The sequence below is a fragment of the Diuraphis noxia genome, unplaced genomic scaffold (assembly GCF_037042655.1).
Source record: "Diuraphis noxia isolate RWA-SAM2 unplaced genomic scaffold, SU_Dnox_SAM2 contig0002, whole genome shotgun sequence".
NCBI lineage: Eukaryota > Metazoa > Arthropoda > Insecta > Hemiptera > Aphididae > Diuraphis > Diuraphis noxia.
In genome coordinates, this window is record NW_028301712.1 from 61298384 (window position 1) to 61317176 (window position 18793).

Sequence of the window (18793 nt, forward strand, 5' to 3'; positions counted from 1 at the left end):
CTGAGATAAAGTCAGAAAAATGTTATCATAATTCGATATATTACGAAGTTTATACGACTAGAACACATATTTATAAAATAACATTTTTTAGAAGTAGTGAATTGTAGGAGGTGGAGGAATGTTTTCATCAATCTTAATATGCTTATTTATAGTTAACACTCAATTATATTTCCAATTTCCATATACATTAAACGACTTACACATTATATTTATTTTTTTGTTCTATATTTAAAAAAGATATTTTTCTAAAAATTCACTTAAAAATAATGTTTTCAGCATTATTTTTTTTGTAAATATTAATTTATTCTTTAACGGTGGATTTTTACTTTAGTCTCGGGAAAAAATGGTACGTGGTGTACGTCGAGGCTGTGTTCGTTTGAAAGGAGCTATGATTGGCATTGATGATGAAGATAATCTTACATTTACTGTAACAGTAGATGGTAAAACATTCCATTTTCAAGCAAGGACTCGTGCTGACCGAGAACTTTGGATACGTGCATTAGAAGATACCATACAAAAACAGTTATTTGGAAATAGAATTAATCAAATACAGGTAATTACAAAATTACAATAAAATATTTTTTTAGTATACGGTTTGTGTAGTAATTGTTATAAGTTAACTATTGCAATAAATTACCTATCTAATAATTACCTATTTGACTTTTGTCATGAACAAAAAATAATATTTCTTAGTTGAATATGGTATAAATGTTGAGTAATTTTGTTTTACTCGTTATAAAATTATAAAATTAATTAACAAAGTATATCTCCTACAATAAATTTGAAAATGTTTATTATTTCACATTTTTCTTTTTTCTGAAAACAAACGATATCTAAGTGCAGCTTCAAACATTTAATATATATATATATTATACATATTATGTCACGAGATTTTAAATTTTGTGACGAAAATTAAAAAATTTAACTTACGTATGTTAAGGAACTTTATAGGTACATCAAATTAAACTTATAAAATTTTAAACTATGTATTGAATTTAAACTTGTTGCTAAATGTTGGTCCACTACTCTATTTTCATCTAAACTTTAAATACTATTCTAATTAATTAACTATTCATTTGAAATTAATTTCCTATAGTAAATCGAAATTCTCAAAACATCATTCTGTTTAATTAAAATGTATGCCGTCAACTAAAAATTTAAAAAAATAGTTGTTTTGTGACGACTATGAGTTACTTAAAAAAAATATATATTTCCTTCATTGTTTATAATTTTTGAAAAAAATGTTTACCTTTAAAAGAATCACCTGATATACATATAGCGGTAAGTATTACTTCCAAGTTTTAATTAAATGACAATGTTACTGTAACTCGTGAGCTATAAAAAATAAAATACTAATCCATATTCACAGTCAGATTAACTTTATATATTCTTAGTATACTGGTTTTGTAAAGTTTGTTAATTATTTTTTTGTATCATCTTGCAAAAAAAATATATTGTTCGTTTTATGTATTCCTATTAAATATAAATATAATTAACTAGTTATTTTTGAATTGTTTTGAAATATATTCACACTATTAACCTTATTGTTAATTGAATGGTAATTTATACATTTCTGATTCATGATAATATATAAAAAGTGCATTGATAAATAATTTATGTTTTTTATGGAATTTAAAAATATAAATATAATTTAGCTGAAATAGGTAGTACCTATGTGATATCAAGAGTAATATTGGCTATTGAAATATGTATTACTAATTACTGAGTTACCCTGCTTAGTTTGAGTGAAAATATTTATTTATATTTTTTAATTATTTACTGTATATTAACTAACTGTATTTATACATTTCTTATGTAATTTGAGCACCAGTATAAGTCTATATAAGACTCATTACAGAGATTTATTTTATGGCGCAAAAATGTATAAATGGTCAAGTTTTCTATGATTCTAGTCTCTAATTTAAAAATATCGGTATGTATTTTGTCTTATATCGTGTTGGCACACAAAAAAAAAAAATAATAATTAAAATTTGAGCACGTCTATTATTGATAACAAACTGATTCCTGGATTGAAAATGATCTACGTGGTAACACTCAATGGTTATTAGAACATTGAACAGCTTGGCCAAAAAAAAAACGCGTAACTATTCAAAAGTTTTGCCGAAAAGTAGTATATCCAAATACAATGGTGACCTCTCCTCCTTTAACTAATAAATCAAAAAGGAGGGGTTTTAGAATAACTGAAAAAAAAACTCGGAAAAATATTTAATTACCTTGCCTCATCTTAAAATATGTCATGCATATTTTATAGAAAATTATACTGATGATAAGAACTTTTTTTATTGATCTAAAAATCACTATAATTCAAATATATATGTTGTTACTTATACATCTTGTATTTCTTAGATTATATTAGAAACTATAAAACGTTGTTTTTAAACCAAAATAACTAACTACATTTGTGTTATGAAAGAGAAACCCTTAATTATTATCGAACTGATAGAATAAGAAAACATGTCTCGAAAAGGGGTGCGTATTATTAAATTATAAGTATAGAAGTTGGTTTATACACAGCTATAGGTAGTATATAGGACATAGGTTCAACACTGGTTGCACTAATCCAATTCTGACCTTAATTGCCTCGGTATTATTTTATGATGTACACAGTCTTCCAACGGAAATTTGAACCATTTAGCTCTAGTGTATATTGATTTTTTTTTTAACTAAGCAAATGAAATAGTCTGTTCATAAATGTGCAGCAAAAGTATTAGTCCATGTGTGCTTGAAGTGAAATCTACATAAAAAAAATAGTAAAACTCTAATTTAAATGTATGCACGCGTATTTCATATTCAATATATAGACATAGGAATGATGGGTGGATGTTTAAGTATGTGTAAACCAACCGTACGGATAAAGGTATTGTGATTATATATATTATTTATTAATTTAATTGTTATTTTTATATAGGTACTCGTATACATAAACTATGTAACAATCAGTATTATTTTTGTTAGGTAAATAATGATGCTGTCGTGCCTACTTTGGAGAGTTTTGATAAAAAATTAGGAGAAGCTGATGCTTATCTACAGCTTCTTATTGAACAAACCAAGGTTTGAATAATTTATATATAAATAGCTAATAAAAATGTTTAATATTATTGTTATAGATAATATTTATGTATATGTTTTATATTCCAGAATTTAGAAGTAAAAATGAATTCAATGTGCGAGGAAGACAAAGCTCATTGTGATTGTATAATTTCAGAAACTAATGTAAATATATTATTTTGAATTTACATTTTATTATTATAAATTTAACTAATTTAAGTAGTAAACTGCTCTTAAAATGCGCTTATGATAATATGTATGTATGTATGTATGCAGTGTGACTGTACGAGAATACATGAACATAGTAATATCTTATATATACCGGTTCATACTCTTATCTCTTACGAACAATTATTATTTCAAAAAGTATACATTTTTTTGAAAAACCTTTTTTACGTGATTCCTATTCGTTAAAAAACTTAAAGAAAATATTTTTTAAATGTTTACTTTGAATGAAAACGTACAAATTAAATTTCATATTCCAAAGCTAAATATTTTTCTAAGTATCTATTTTAGTGTATAAAAATCGAATTTAGGACAAGTTTGAGTTATATGTATTTAATGTTTAGATAAGTGGAGTGGAATGATACGCGGTTATATACTCTGCAGTCTGCATTCCGCAATACATTCATCCACTATTCCATTCTTCTATAAACGTTAAATACCTACTCTTATAACTTTATAAGTTATAACTCACTAACTACTCATCCTATATTCGATTTTTATGTATCAAAATATCCAGAAAAATATTCTGCTTTCAAAATAAAAACCATGTGATGTTGTGATTCAAAAAAGTAAAAAACTTATAAAAAAGCGGGTAAGTAAATGTCGCTCTGTTGTACAGTAGCTGTTACAAGTGGGTTACTGTAATGGATGGAATTAAATTTAAATTCAATGATATAATATCATTATAAACGAAAAACAATTCTGAGTGGAGACGCTTTGTCAGTCTAGGATATGCGCTATACGATATTAATTATATTGTTATTATTTTAAAAAAAAAATATAGGTACCTATAAAATAAATTCCAAATTAATCAAATCAGATTCATTATGTACCCGACTCACTCAGTCATTCATAAAAAGTATATACAATTTATAATGTAAAGTATTAATATAAGTCATTAACGAATTAACTATTAAAATTAAAATATAAAGTATGCTCTAAAAATGTAAGTATCCACAAATAATATTTTTAAATTACAGCAATATAACTAAAACTGATATTCTTGATTATTTAATATGTAATTTCATCCAATTTTGAACTTAAAATTACTATAAGAAAAGCTGTGTTTGTCTTCTAATTTTTGGATTTTTTTTGGATTTTTTTTTTTTGTAGTAAAATTAACTACGTGGAACTTTGTTTTAAATTTTCAATCCTTGGCTTTTAAAGTTAAAGGTTTTATATTAACTAAAGAATTTGTACATTTTTAGATTTTTTTGCTGCAGAATAAACTACTTACGTGGAATCTTGTTTTAAATTTTCAATAACTAAAGAATTTGTAAATTTCCAATTAAATAAATTGTGTCAAAATTTGAACTTTAAATAGTTATAAAAAAAACGTATGTATTTTTAATATTTTCCAGCCGCTATTATATTAACTTATGGGAAACCTTGTTTTAAAATTTCAAGTTTTTTGACCCAATCAATAAAATGTTATCAACATTATAACATTATAGAATAAAAAACTAAAAACGGAAAATTTCAAAAGTCTATAAATAACATAAAAACTGTTGAAATATTTTGAAAATCTTATCAAGTATAAGAATTAATATAACAAACATATGGTGTAATTTTTAAGTTTTTTAGAGTTATTTATTTTTGAATAGCAACAAACTAAGAATATCGGTACAAGAGAAATTTAGAATATCCAATGTTGTAGTTCAAATGCTCATAAAAAATTAATTTGACTTTCCGGTAAACATTTTTTATTTGATAAAAGTAGAAAAACTCATGAACAATCTTGTATTGACTTTTCAAACCTTAGATTTAAAAATATAATTTTTAACTCAAAATAAAGTGCAAATTTTCGGAATTTTACGTATTTTGTCAAAATTCGAACTTTCAATGCTTATTAAAAAAAATTGTGACTATGTATTTTTAATATTTTTAACTACCGTTGTGACAATATATTTGTAAGCCTTATATCAAATTTTGAAGCTTTTTTACCAATCGAATGAAATTTTATTGTCATTTATAAAAAAATATACAAAAAGATTGAAAATTGCATGTGTCTACGGTAAATTATTTTAGAATTATACTAATATATAAAATTGATTTTGCGTAAAAATTCTTGTTTTTCCTTAATTTTTTTTTTTTTTGTTTTTCCCGGTATATTTTAAAACTACTGGGAATTTCAAAATTTGACCTCCCCAATGCACCAACTAGATTCACTTTTCAACCAGAAAAGCTACTGAAGTTGAAAATCGAAGCATTATTTCGATAACTTATTGTGTACACTGACTAAAAAAAAAACACACATCATTGTAAAATCAATAGGTCCATTCATCGCTCCGCTCAGAATCTAAAATACGCAAGAATAACAAACTTCTACGTTAAATTAATTATCTGGTAAATATAATAATAAGATACACGATGGAAAACCTCATTGAACACTAAATAATAAAATATATTCCATACCTATTCTATACCCTCACAGACACAGGTCGTCTGAATGTTACGTCAATGTTATGGATCAAATTAACAATTTATTAAATCCATCAATTTTGTTCAAAACAATTTTAATGATCTTATATAATATACACAATTTATACAAGGTTTTTTAACTACTCTTCAGAATTTCAGATATATTGTTTTGAGATTACTTAAAAATTTTAAAACTCGGGAAACCCCATTAAAAAACAACTCTTTAAAATAATTTATCAAATATACTTCTCTTCTAACTTATAACCATTAACACCACTATTTCGAGCCAAAATTTTATATACCTGGTTCAAACATTTTTATTTGTTGTTTAACTATTATGAAATTATTTTTTTTTTAGAAACTAATGGACCAAGTAAAGCATTCAATTGTGATGTTACAAATAGCTAAGGTGATATTTTTATTACATTTTTAACAAAAATTAATAATAACTAATAAACAGATATGTGTATGTATTAGTGTATAAAAAATTATTTTAATTTAAATTATTGCTTTTCAGAATACCGCATTCCCTGTCAATGGATCATATAGAACAACATCTGTTTCTACAGATTATGATTTTCCTAGTTTAGAAGGTAAATAAAATTACTTAACAATAAAGATTGATTATCTTTATCTATTTCTATGTATATGGACGTATACATACTTGTATATTGTATATGCATTAATAATGATATTTTTTAAAACTACCTTAAGGAGACACGGGTAGTATAGAATATGGAGCTGAATGTGATGAACGTCCTAGAAGAGATTCTCAACCAATGGATAATGGTAATAAAATTAACTAATAATGTTGATGTGTATATTATGTAAACATGTAGTACCACATAGGCACAGACCAAAAAGTGATTATTTTAACAGTAAATACTCATTACCTACCCATTTACAATTTACTTGTTAGGCATTAGCTTTTATTAAATAAAATTGTGGAATATTTTTTCATAATAAACATCTTTATCAGTACAAACTGTAAATCTCATTTTAGAAATAAAAAATATAAAATAAATACTCGAATAAATAGTTAATAAAGCAAAATATTATTCGGAAATGTCCATATATATAATTCAAAATTTGATAAATTAATTGAATAGTTATTCATTAAGCATGGATTTTAATGTCCTAAAAAATACTAAAAACTGCATTTCTCATTAAAAAGGTGTCCCGAAACATAGAAAAATATCTTTAAATAATGAATTAAAATCTTAAAATCCAAAATTAATTTGTTTTAAAATTCAATAAAAATCAAGTTTAATACATTAATACATAAGCTTGAATAATTTTAGAGATTATAAGTATTTACTGTTGTATAAATAACTGTAAATAAATAATAATAAAAATGTTAGCAATAAGTGAGTAGGTACTACATTTTCTGTGTATTTACTTTTACTCGATTTTACTTTAAAATACTTATGAGAAACTTTATTTTTACATTTTTCAATCCATAATTATGGAAATGGAACATTTTATAAATTTTTAACTTCAAAATAATTTGCAAATTGTTGTGATTTTGTTAAAATTTAAACTCTAAATGCTTACAGAGGAAAATCGTGCTTATATAATATTGATATTTGTAAAACTGCTATTATGAGGAACCTTGTGCTAAATTTTTTAGTTTTTGTCTGAGTAAACATTATTTTATCGATAATAGTTTTAAAAAATTTAATAAAAATCGAAAATTTGTCGTAGATATACCTAAATAGCTAAAAATATTCAACTATTTTGAGAATTGAATTATGTATGAAGAATGGTCATATTAAAATTTGATGAAAATTTAAAATATCAACAGTTTTGTGTGAAAATACTAATTTATTTCCTTAATTTTCGACCTCTTGAAGTAACAATTAGATTTACTTTCCTACTAGACATAAGATAGAAAAAAAGAAAATCAGACAGTTTTTACTGTTCTAAAAGTAGATGACAGACCGAACAAAAACACTTATTTTAAATTCAATACATTCTTTCGGTCTGCTTAAAATCTAAATTTTTCAATTTTACTAATTATTTGTGATAGTAATTAATAAGTTATTGGATATTAGTATTTGATGATTGCATCATCTATATTACCCTTATAGATTGTCATATAGAAATGAATATTATTTTTAAATCATCAAAACTAAAATATCTTTGTGTTATTAGATATTCCAGATGTTTCTTATTCTTCGTCGGAAGACGATTTTTATGATGCTTATGAAGACGAGGAAGAATGGTCAAAACACTCAAAACCACCTAGTCGTCAAAATGATCCAGTGCCTGCAATGCGACGGAAGTACAAGAACAGAATACTCGTCGGGTAAGTTTTCAATAATTTAACTTTTTCAAGTCAATGCTTATTTAATATAGGCATAATAATATTAGCTTTTATCTTCATCTGGGTTCATTTTTGTAATAAATCATTGAAATAAAATTGAAGAAAATATATAACTTTATTTATGAGTAATTGTTAAATTGTTTGAAAACGGAATCGAAAATAATATAAAATTTAAAAATATTCCTTCTGTGTTTATTAATCAGGATTCAGGGAGTTTGTGCTGTACTCGCCTGTACTCTGGTTAGGGTACTGAACGTCATAATATCAGCTGTTTACATTTTATTTGGCCTTGAACTATTATCACAACGTAATCACCAGTCTTCGCACTTACTACTTTCTTAGTTCGTAGTTCATGTAATTGTTATTATATTGTTTAATATACAAATTTTATCAAAATCGATTGCTACTGGCCTTTTTCCGTCTATTGTTTTATCTTTAATTATAGACTCTAACAATAATATTATTTAAAGTTTATCTAGTATATTACAAACAGTTATTGGTGATTTTTATTTCTTCACACATTATATTCTCAAATTTCAATAAGATGTACTAGTGGTTCATAGAATATTTGTTTTATTCAACAATATAACTATATAAGCATTAACTGCATACAAATGATTTCCCGTTTTTGGAATTGGGCTAATACCTCACCCGGGAATCCAGATTCAGCAATAACTGCCAACATGGGCCAAAGCCAAAGGTTAAAAATTTATCTAATTACCAAATTGCAATTCTAATGAAACTGATATAAATCTTCCAAGTAATAATGATTATTAAACATACAAGAGATATTGTATCTTCTATAATTTAGATAAAAATCGTCAGCTTATTAAAGTCATACTTTAATCTGTTTATGTAATATATTTTAACTTATTTAATTGCAAGTTATTTTTATTTTTTTAATGATTAAATAAATTTATATGATTTAGATAAATATGATATAAATTACCTATTTTATTTATGATAGTGTTATTATTTATGTTTTTTCTGTTATTAATTTACATTCATATTGTAGCTCAACATATTTTACATTTCACTATTTACTAAAATATTTTTATTATACTTTTTTTTTAAATTTTAATATAGATGTTAATAGACAGATGATAGTTATTTATAAGCAGATTTTTAAAAAAAAATCCCAAAATATAATACATTATTATACAGCACTCTATTTACAATTGATAGTTTATATACCTACTAATAGGTAAATGTCAAGTATCAAGACATTGAGCATTAAATATTAAGTGTGTGTTTAATGTTTTTTCAAACAACTACACAATAATTTGATATTTTAATGATTATTTTATATCTCTAGGTACCTAGTGATACATTAAAATGTTTGTATTTTATTTCAAGTAAATAGATTAATGAAAACTTATCATCTTAGATCTTAGCTTTATCAGTTGTTAATAAACTTCCACAAAATATTGCAGTAAAATTATTTTTTTAGTATAAATATTTTAACTAACATTTAAATTGCTTACATAAACCTATTTTTTGTATTTTATTTAAAAAATATTGATATGTTTGGGAAAACTTTGGTAACAATTATGTGTGGCAGTAAACATTAAATTTAATCCATTCCTATCTTAATATAAAATATTTATTTACATTCTTTCTTACAACTAATAATCTAAATAATCTAAAATTTATAAATGTTTATTATTTTATCTTTCTTGTAGTGGAAGTGAACCAGTTCTAGAGAATGCTGGGAATTTGACTCAGTCGGGATCTTCAGATTTAAATCAAATATCTTCAGATACTACTGATCGGACCATTGCGAATATGCCAAAAAAAAAGGATAGTTATAGCAAAGACAATATAGTTGTACCTACTTATTCAGATGGATCTATAAATTATGATGGTACTATAATATAATTTTATTCTAGTTTAAGTATAATTTTTTAATTACATTTTTATTGTTTTAAAGCTATTTATGAGGATCAAGATGAATCCGATGGTAAGAAAATCATTGATTTTAAGATATATGATATTTATACATGTGTAATATAATATATTTATATGGGTATATTTTGTTTTAGTAACTATGCAGGGTTCAGTTGTCACTCATCTCATATCTCAAGTAAAAATTGGTATGGATTTAACAAAAGTGGCCCTACCAACATTTATCTTAGAAAAGCGTTCATTATTAGAAATGTATGCTGATTATTTAGCCCATCCAGATTTATTTCTCAAGTAAGTGTGTCTATATTATAATTTTTAAATATTTTGTGCAATGTATTTATTATGATCACATTCTTATTTTGTTGTGTGTTATTAATTATTATTATTTATGTATAGAGCAAATGACTTGGAAACACCTGAAGAACGAATGGTTCAAATAGTACGTTGGTATTTGTCTTCATATCATGCTGGCCGAAATTCTGCTGTTGCAAAAAAACCTTATAATCCAATCCTTGGGGAAATATTTCGTTGTCATTGGGATGTACCTGGAATTACTGCTGAAAAATCAGAAGTGTCAAATGAAGCTCAAAATAATTCAGAAGCTGCTGTGCTTAATGAAGAAGAAAATCCTTTACCTTGGACTGATCCTGATCAATTGATATTCCTTGCTGAACAAGTTTCTCATCACCCCCCTAGTAAGATCAACTAAATGTGTATTAATATTTGTAGTTAGTAATTAGAGAGGATTTCCTGTTCAATTTTCAAGTCAAATCTATGATTTGTTACAGAATTTGCTGTCAATCGCTCTTTAAATTAATTAGAATTAAGCAATTGTATTATGAAAAGGTATTTATTTTATTCCTATAAATTTTCAGTATCTGCATTCTATGCTGAGCATAAGACCAAAAAAGTAACTCTTTGTGCAAATGTTTGGACTAAATCTAAGTTTCTTGGCTTATCTGTTGCTGTTCATCATGTGGGACAGGGGATTGTAAGATTATTAAAACATAAAGAAGAATACATTTCAACATTCCCAAGTGGTTATGGCAGGTAATTTATAGGCAACCTTTTAAAATAAATTAATATTTTACTCACAAAATTTGGGTTTTTTTGTATAGATCAATACTAACTGTTCCATGGATTGAGTTAGGCGGATCTGTAACTATATCATGTCCACAAACAGGTTACCATTGTGATATAGAATTCCATACTAAACCATTCTATGGTGGAAAGAAACACCGCATTACTGCAGAAGTATTTGGGCCTAAGACAAAAAAAGCTTTTCTTACTATTGCTGGTGAATGGAATGGTTCTATGGAAGCTAAATGGGCTGATGGTGTAAGTATTATCATTTTTCCAGTAAACAGTTTTTGCTGATAAATATTATATAACATTAGTTATGAATAGTTACATCAAGCAGAATAGATATTATAATCTAATATAAGGGTTAGCTTTTAGTTTAGAAGGTAGTCAGGATGATTTGAAAAAAGAATTATTTTTATTTTTATGTATCCTAAGAATAGATCAAACATAAATTACATATCAAGAGATTGGTCTCTTATTATTGGTCTATACAGAGGTATATAATAAAATAATTTTCTGATACTGGATAATCTAAAAAAAAAATGTTTGTATGTGAACTCTCAACGTTAAAGTTACATTTTTTTGGCCGTCCATTTTTTCTCCTGTGTGGTCCATTTATTATTGACTCCTACTCTGACGTGTTTATATCAATAAACTATGTTTTAACTTAAACAACAATGGGAAAGATTTGTCCTTATGTTGTGATTTATGAGCAAACTTGGACCTTAAGTAATTTCTAGCCACAGGTATTTATTCTATGTGGCTCCATTCTATTATTAAATAATTAGTTTTAAAAAAAAGTGTATTTTTAATTGTTTATATTTTTAGAGAACTGAAATGTTTGTCGACACTAAAGCAATTGAAGTAATTAAAAAGAGAGTCCGCAAAGTTGCTGAACAAGATACTAATGAATCTAGATACATTTGGAAAAAAGTTACATTAGGACTCAAGTAAGTGTTTTTATTATTATTTGAAACTAACTCAATTTTCAAAAGTTCAATATTTTTACTTATTACTTACTGTTAATGATTTATATGCATTTAAAATTTAAAAATATACACTATAAAATGTTTATTTGTGATTTGTGGACATTCATTGACTGCATGTTGCTATTTTCAAAATCATATACATGCAGTCAATGAATTGTCCACAAATCACAAATAAAAATTTTATAGTGCACATTTTTAAATTTTAAATGCATATAAATTGTTTTTCCCTGGGACTCAAATTACCTACTGCCCTATTTTTTACGGGACTCAACTTACCTACTACCTATTTGTCCCCGGGACTGAATTAACCGCTTTCAAAATGTACCAAACTTATCTTAATTTACCTAGCCACGCCCACGTGAGGGGGGCCTCTCTTTCCAGACAACGTAACTGCCCATAAAGTGATGCTGCCCATGACCAGGATTCAAACCGGCAATGGTGCGCTTTGCAATTGATGCGTTTATCCACCCAGCCATTACACTCCCTTTTAATATAAATTATTACATTCTTGTTGAAAAAAGCAAAATATTGTAATGTATTATATATCATTCACTACACCTTTTTAATTACACTGGTGCAATTATGAATTCTATATTTAATCCACATCTACTATATTTATTTTATAATCAGTTTATCAGTATTACTTGATTATCGTATATTAGCTTATCAAATAACTTCAACAATATTTATTCCAATTTATTTTTTAGAGTTGATGATGTAGATCAAGCTAGTCAAGCTAAAGCTGAAATTGAACAAAAACAAAGAAATGAAGCTGAAGTTCGAAAAGAGAATAATGAAGTTTGGATTCCACGAGTAAATAAAATTAATAATATTTGTTTTAAATAATTTTATTAGTTAAGAATCCATTCTATAACTTTTTTTTATGTTTAACCTGTTACATGAAGGTATCTCATAAGCGAAACATTCCCTTAAAACATTATATCCCTTCACAAGCATGGGATAACTTCAACCTTTCTAGCCTATGGTCAGATAAAAGAATTATTTTGTCACTTAATGTTTTATCCTTTTTTTATAGTATACTGACTCTTATACTCGTTTTAAAACTTATTACCCGCAGATATTGTTTCCTACTTACAAACACAACATTTCAAATTCTACATATAAAATTAACTATTTTATTCTGTTATTTTTAATACTAAAGTTACTTGATACATGATCAAATTATAATGTGTGTATGTATATTGTATAAGTTTAAACATAAAAGAATAAAAATAAGTAACAGAAGGATACTTTATTGTTTTCTGAACATACAGAGAGTATTCATTATTAATAGTAAAATGTTTGTGCCTAATTTTAAAATCTTTGTATTATATATATTTAATTTAATATTAACAATTTTTATTTTTAGTGGTTTGTGCAAAATGGAGAGAATTGGGAGTACAAATTTCCATTAGAAAAACAGTTAGGTGTGACATTTGAATCAATGCCGTCATGACAACCCTAAAAACTTATATTGAAAAAACCTTTGATATGTATAAATATACACATTTAATGTATATTCATCATCTAAGTATTCAAAATATGTTTGGTTTACATATTTAAAGATGTTTTGGTGCAATATCAATATCTATATTTTTATTCCCAATATATTTTTATTCGGTGACTTAAAAAGAAAAATGGCGAATAGTCACAATTTTGTTACAATCAAAAAAAAATTATTGTAGTGTTTTATGTACATATGTCTAATAGAAAATTATGTCATTATTGTTGTTACCAGTTATTATTTGTATTCACTTTGTATGTGAATCAGTCACATATACAATTTATTAGCTTATTTTTAGATTATTAAGTTTTGGTACTGATTTTGTTGATATTATTATAATAATTTGTTCATTAAAAAATATAAAAATCTAATATCATATTGTAAATTAAAATTGAATACAATTGTTATGCATTATTTATTTATACACTAATATCAGATGAGAGAACAATATAATATTCATTACTTATCTCATTAAAAATTGTGATTGACCTGGTTATTTTGTTTCTAACTTATGTTATATTATACTATATATATAAAAAAAAAAACTATATTATTATTTATTACTAAAAAATTTGATTTAAAAATGTAGCCATAAATCAATTTATTTACTTCAAAGAAATATAATAACAAAAAAAAAAATTACTGTGTTCATTTTCTATGGTAAACTTTCTTTTTCCTAATTTACTGAAGTCATTGAGTGTTGGCCACATAACATTAACCATTCTAGGTTAATTTTTTGTTGAAAATTATGATTTGTAATTTAAAACTATTAAATGTAGTTGTGTTAAATATTTTTAATTTGTCAGCTTTTATTAATACTCTTATTCAAACTAACAACAACTTGTTTTAATATTATTTGAGAAAATGTCTAATGTAATATGCATGATTAAAAATTTAGCTTTAATTAAATATTGGTTAGTTTTAAAAATATATAATTTTAAACACCAACAGATAGTATGTTTTTATTCACTCATCAATAATTAATATTGGTTATAATTTAGAAATTAAAAAAGTTACAAACATTTTTGATAGTATTAAACTAAATGCTTAGGTTGTTTCCAATCTATTATTTGTGTACTACTGACATATGTTAGTATATTATTATTAATTACATACAAATTATTTTATTTATATTTTACAAGCTCAAAGCTGTATGTAACAAACTTGGTTAGGATTATATATTATATCAACTTTTCCTGTGACCTCACCGATCAATAGTGACCATTTATGCAATATAAGATTTTAATATTTATCAAAGTAATATGTTTTTATATAGCAATCGTCTATACTGATTATGGCCTATGTTGTAGTATAATATACCATAATATGTACCTTTATTCTTGTATATCTACCTATTTTTCAACATTTAAAGGTCATTTTATTTCGACAATATTTAGGTGAATACATTTTCAATGCAAATGTCATATCTAATTGTTTATTAAAGGTTAAAACCCTATTATTATTAAAGTAGGGTTGTAAAAATTTAACATTCTTTCCACATAATATACACGTAATGGAAAAGCATAGGTTCAAGTAATATGTTATATAACTTATATACATATATGTATATTTTTTGATTAGTGTGTATATATGTAGGATTTGGTGATTTACATAAATTTACTATTAATGATACTATGATGAGGGATTTGATTGTTGTTTTTTAGAAATAATTGTCATTTAAAAAATGTTTAGTTTTTTAATAATTTAATTTTCAAAATATGCCTTAATACATATATATAGGTACATTTTTATTATATATCTAAATATCTAATATTAAGAACAACGCACTGCTCTCATCACAAATTTTTATTAGTGTTCAGGAGATAGGGTTTATTATATTATTTGTTGTATTATACAACTTGTATACTTGTATATTATATTTTATTTGATCTGAACTTATATTTTATAATATATACTTATTTGCATGACAAAATAAATATATTTTGTCATGTTTATTCTCTGCCCACATGTTTTATAATATCACTGTGACAGGCATAAATACATAAATGCATAATATAAATCACAAATACGTTTATTTTTTAACCATTAAAAATATATTATAAATTTAAGTTCTACAGTACAACAATCATACGTGAAAATAAAATATTATCGTTAGGTATTATTTTGATTAAACAAACAGTGTATTGAACATACACTATTGCCTACTATTTATATCTAACTAATTATAAAAAAAAAAAATTATTATTATCATTAATAATATATATTAAAGAATATAGGAAATTATTATGCTATTGCCTATACTCATATTTATGGGATTCTACCTTAAAGTGCGACAAAACAAGTCCAATATCGTAAAAGTCTGGTTTATATATTATATATATTTATTTATAACTTTATAAGTATACATCGTACAACTTAAATCAATATAGACAAAATTAAAATATGACATCATTTTTTTAACGATATAATCACCTATGTCCTATATAATATTACCAATATAATTATAAATTTAATGCACTATGCCCAGTATAGTCTAATACGACTAATGGAGTTGAAATATGATTTTTCAAACTTAAAAATGTTTTAACATAGCCTAAATCTTTTTTATTCCCGGAACCCAACATCTTATTTTCTATATATCAAATAAAAATATAATATTGTGTACATAAACATAATATTATTAACTTATAAATACATATAGATGTATAAATAAACCGGACATTTATGACATTGGACTATTATTCACGGGACATTTTTTACCAGAATTTTGTTCGCCCGACTTTAGTTCGTAGATTCCATATTTATAGTCATTATACCTACCTATAAAATATACTCGTAATACTGTTGCACTGACCTATTGCTGTAGACTCGAATACAGTCACGTCCAGTTTATTTTTAGGCGACGCCATACGCACGCATTAGGTGCACCTGCTGGAAGATTCGGCCCAATTGGCGGCGTCAACTCCGAGATATAAAATCTACAATATAATAATATCATATTATCTATAATACACACCCGTATTACGAAGTGTCGAGTGTGGATATATTTAAATCTAACGTAAATAAACGTACAATAATAATAGCAATGTATAGCAATAAACAATAATTATAGCATAATACGGTAAGTCGTTGGTCGTGGTGGTAGTAGTAGTGGTCGGAGTCGGTAAATTGCGTCCCCCAAAAAAGGTCATAGTTATATACTACGTAAGTTGCGGCCCATGTACCTACTTTTAAAATATACGTAAATTTCGTCCCGGGTATATTTGAAATGTACGTAAATTGCGGCCTGGGATATTCCGATTTCCGATGTACAATTTAAAGATAAGTATTAATCTTTGAATTATCGATTTAGATAATAATAATATATTCAATAATATAATGTCAGTGTGCATTTGATCGAAGACCTTATTTAATAACACATTATTACTAATTGTTAATAATATATTTTTTAATTAAAAAAAAAAAAAAAAACAGCATAACCAATATTCTTAATCATACCAATATTGATACAATTGTATTGGCAGCCCTAAGTCTGAAAAATGAGAAAGAAAATACTGATTTTAATATTATTGATAAAACATTTTTGGGTAGGTAATAAAAATTATACCCAGGCCGCAATTTACGTATGTGCAAAATATGCCCGGGCCGCAATTTACATAAAAAACTAAAAATGGGCCGCAATTTACAGCGACCCGTAGTGGTAACCGTCGACGTTATGGTAGATACGCCAATACCCACTACCCAGTGTTAGATTTGTGGAGAGGGGTCCAGGTACCTTTGGACCCCCCACCCCCACAGACACCGATTTATATGTTTTAAAAATATAGCCAATACTTGTTTTGTATTAAAATAATAATTTTAAAATACATGTACCTAGTTATTTTTCAGGACTCCTAGAAAAATGTTTAAATTCCGCCAATACCGATACCCACAACCCACGCACCGTGTAGTTAATAAACAATTAGGTATGTCACGGCATACAGCTAGGGCGACTACCACGAAAGATCGTCCTTCCGATTTATTTAATATCGGTAGGTATACATAATAAATGTATAACGACAAAATATTATTTTGTTCTTGGACGTTGTTATTTATTTGTATGCTTTTGAGTTCTAACAAATTTTTGTATAATATGGTACATGGACGTTTCTACAGTAAATATAATGTGGAAATTCTAAATAATAACTCGGGGAGGGGTTACTACTCTATATACCTACCAACGGGCATTCTCAGGGCCGTATTTAGGAATTTGACACCAAAAGGGGCAACAAAAATAAAATATGCCTCATTAATCATTATACAAAATACAAATTTAAGTTATAGAAAATTAGCCGCCCTCTCCTACTAGTCCTACTCGGCCTCCCGGGGCAACAGTACTGTTATATTTAATATTCAACAGTTATAATTAAATAATAATAATAACTCGGATTAATATACATAATTATTAATTAACCTTTGTTATAAAATACAAATAGGTAGTTGGGATCTTTTACAAAGTGCATACGCAGTTTGTAACTGCCATGCCTCCTGATCAGTGATCACTATGATGTGTCAGTGTATATAAGCCTCAATGTAAATACAATGTGACCAACATTACTTAACATAAAACATTACAAGTACCCTGTAGCATCCCCCTAAATACGACCCCGGACATTCTGGATATAAATTTGGAAAACTCCAAAGAAATTAATTTTTCAAACTAGAATACCTTTTTTGCATTTGTGATATCGAAAAAATAAAAACAACGTTGCACAGTAAATGTTTACCTCTTTATAGAATGAAAATTTCGTATCTTATTTATGCCTGTACTCTGTAGAATTCTAAGTTTTGTCCCGTGTAAAACAGTTTTTGCTACTTTTTTTCAATTGTAAAACGGAGAGGCAACACACGTGGGTATGGCGTCCTCTTAACTATTATTTTACATTGGTTTTACAATTTATAATGGTAGTCTGGAAATGCGACTTTGTTTCTTACATGTATACTCTCGTCACGTAGTGATACACTACAAAAATCCTCAACCAAGAAAACAAATCAAAGAAAATATGGTCTACCCAAAATTCTTTATACTGTATTATACAATATACATAGGTACTATGCACTATATATGGTTTTTCAACATCGATTATTATAGTGTAAATTTATCTACCTGTAACACCGTGAAAATAACAAGAATAAAAAACTATTTCTTGCCCTCCTCCCCACCCCTTTTAGCCCCTTTTACCCTCGTTGCGCCATTGGGCAAATACTGAGGCGTAAGTTATAAGTATATGCGCATCATAGGATTTATAGTTTTCCGGAATTCCGTGAGAA

The 18793-nt window shown here is 26.0% G+C and overlaps 1 protein-coding gene across 1 annotated transcript in view; it reads left to right on the forward strand.

The window, feature by feature from the left end:
* LOC107164125 (oxysterol-binding protein-related protein 9) overlaps positions 1 to 13714 on the forward strand; it is a 30939-nt gene extending 17225 nt beyond the window's left edge. Inside the window, exons 2-17 of the mRNA XM_089220384.1 lie at positions 332 to 553; positions 2977 to 3072; positions 3160 to 3234; positions 6074 to 6124; positions 6233 to 6308; positions 6430 to 6504; positions 7870 to 8023; positions 9724 to 9905; positions 9972 to 10001; positions 10084 to 10237; positions 10343 to 10641; positions 10822 to 10996; positions 11065 to 11284; positions 11858 to 11979; positions 12726 to 12831; positions 13388 to 13714. Coding sequence (XP_089076510.1) covers positions 332 to 553; positions 2977 to 3072; positions 3160 to 3234; positions 6074 to 6124; positions 6233 to 6308; positions 6430 to 6504; positions 7870 to 8023; positions 9724 to 9905; positions 9972 to 10001; positions 10084 to 10237; positions 10343 to 10641; positions 10822 to 10996; positions 11065 to 11284; positions 11858 to 11979; positions 12726 to 12831; positions 13388 to 13474 — 2124 coding nt within the window. The 3' untranslated portion in view covers positions 13475 to 13714. The remainder of the gene's footprint in view (positions 1 to 331; positions 554 to 2976; positions 3073 to 3159; positions 3235 to 6073; positions 6125 to 6232; positions 6309 to 6429; positions 6505 to 7869; positions 8024 to 9723; positions 9906 to 9971; positions 10002 to 10083; positions 10238 to 10342; positions 10642 to 10821; positions 10997 to 11064; positions 11285 to 11857; positions 11980 to 12725; positions 12832 to 13387) is intronic.
* The last annotated feature ends 5079 nt before the right edge of the window (positions 13715 to 18793 follow it).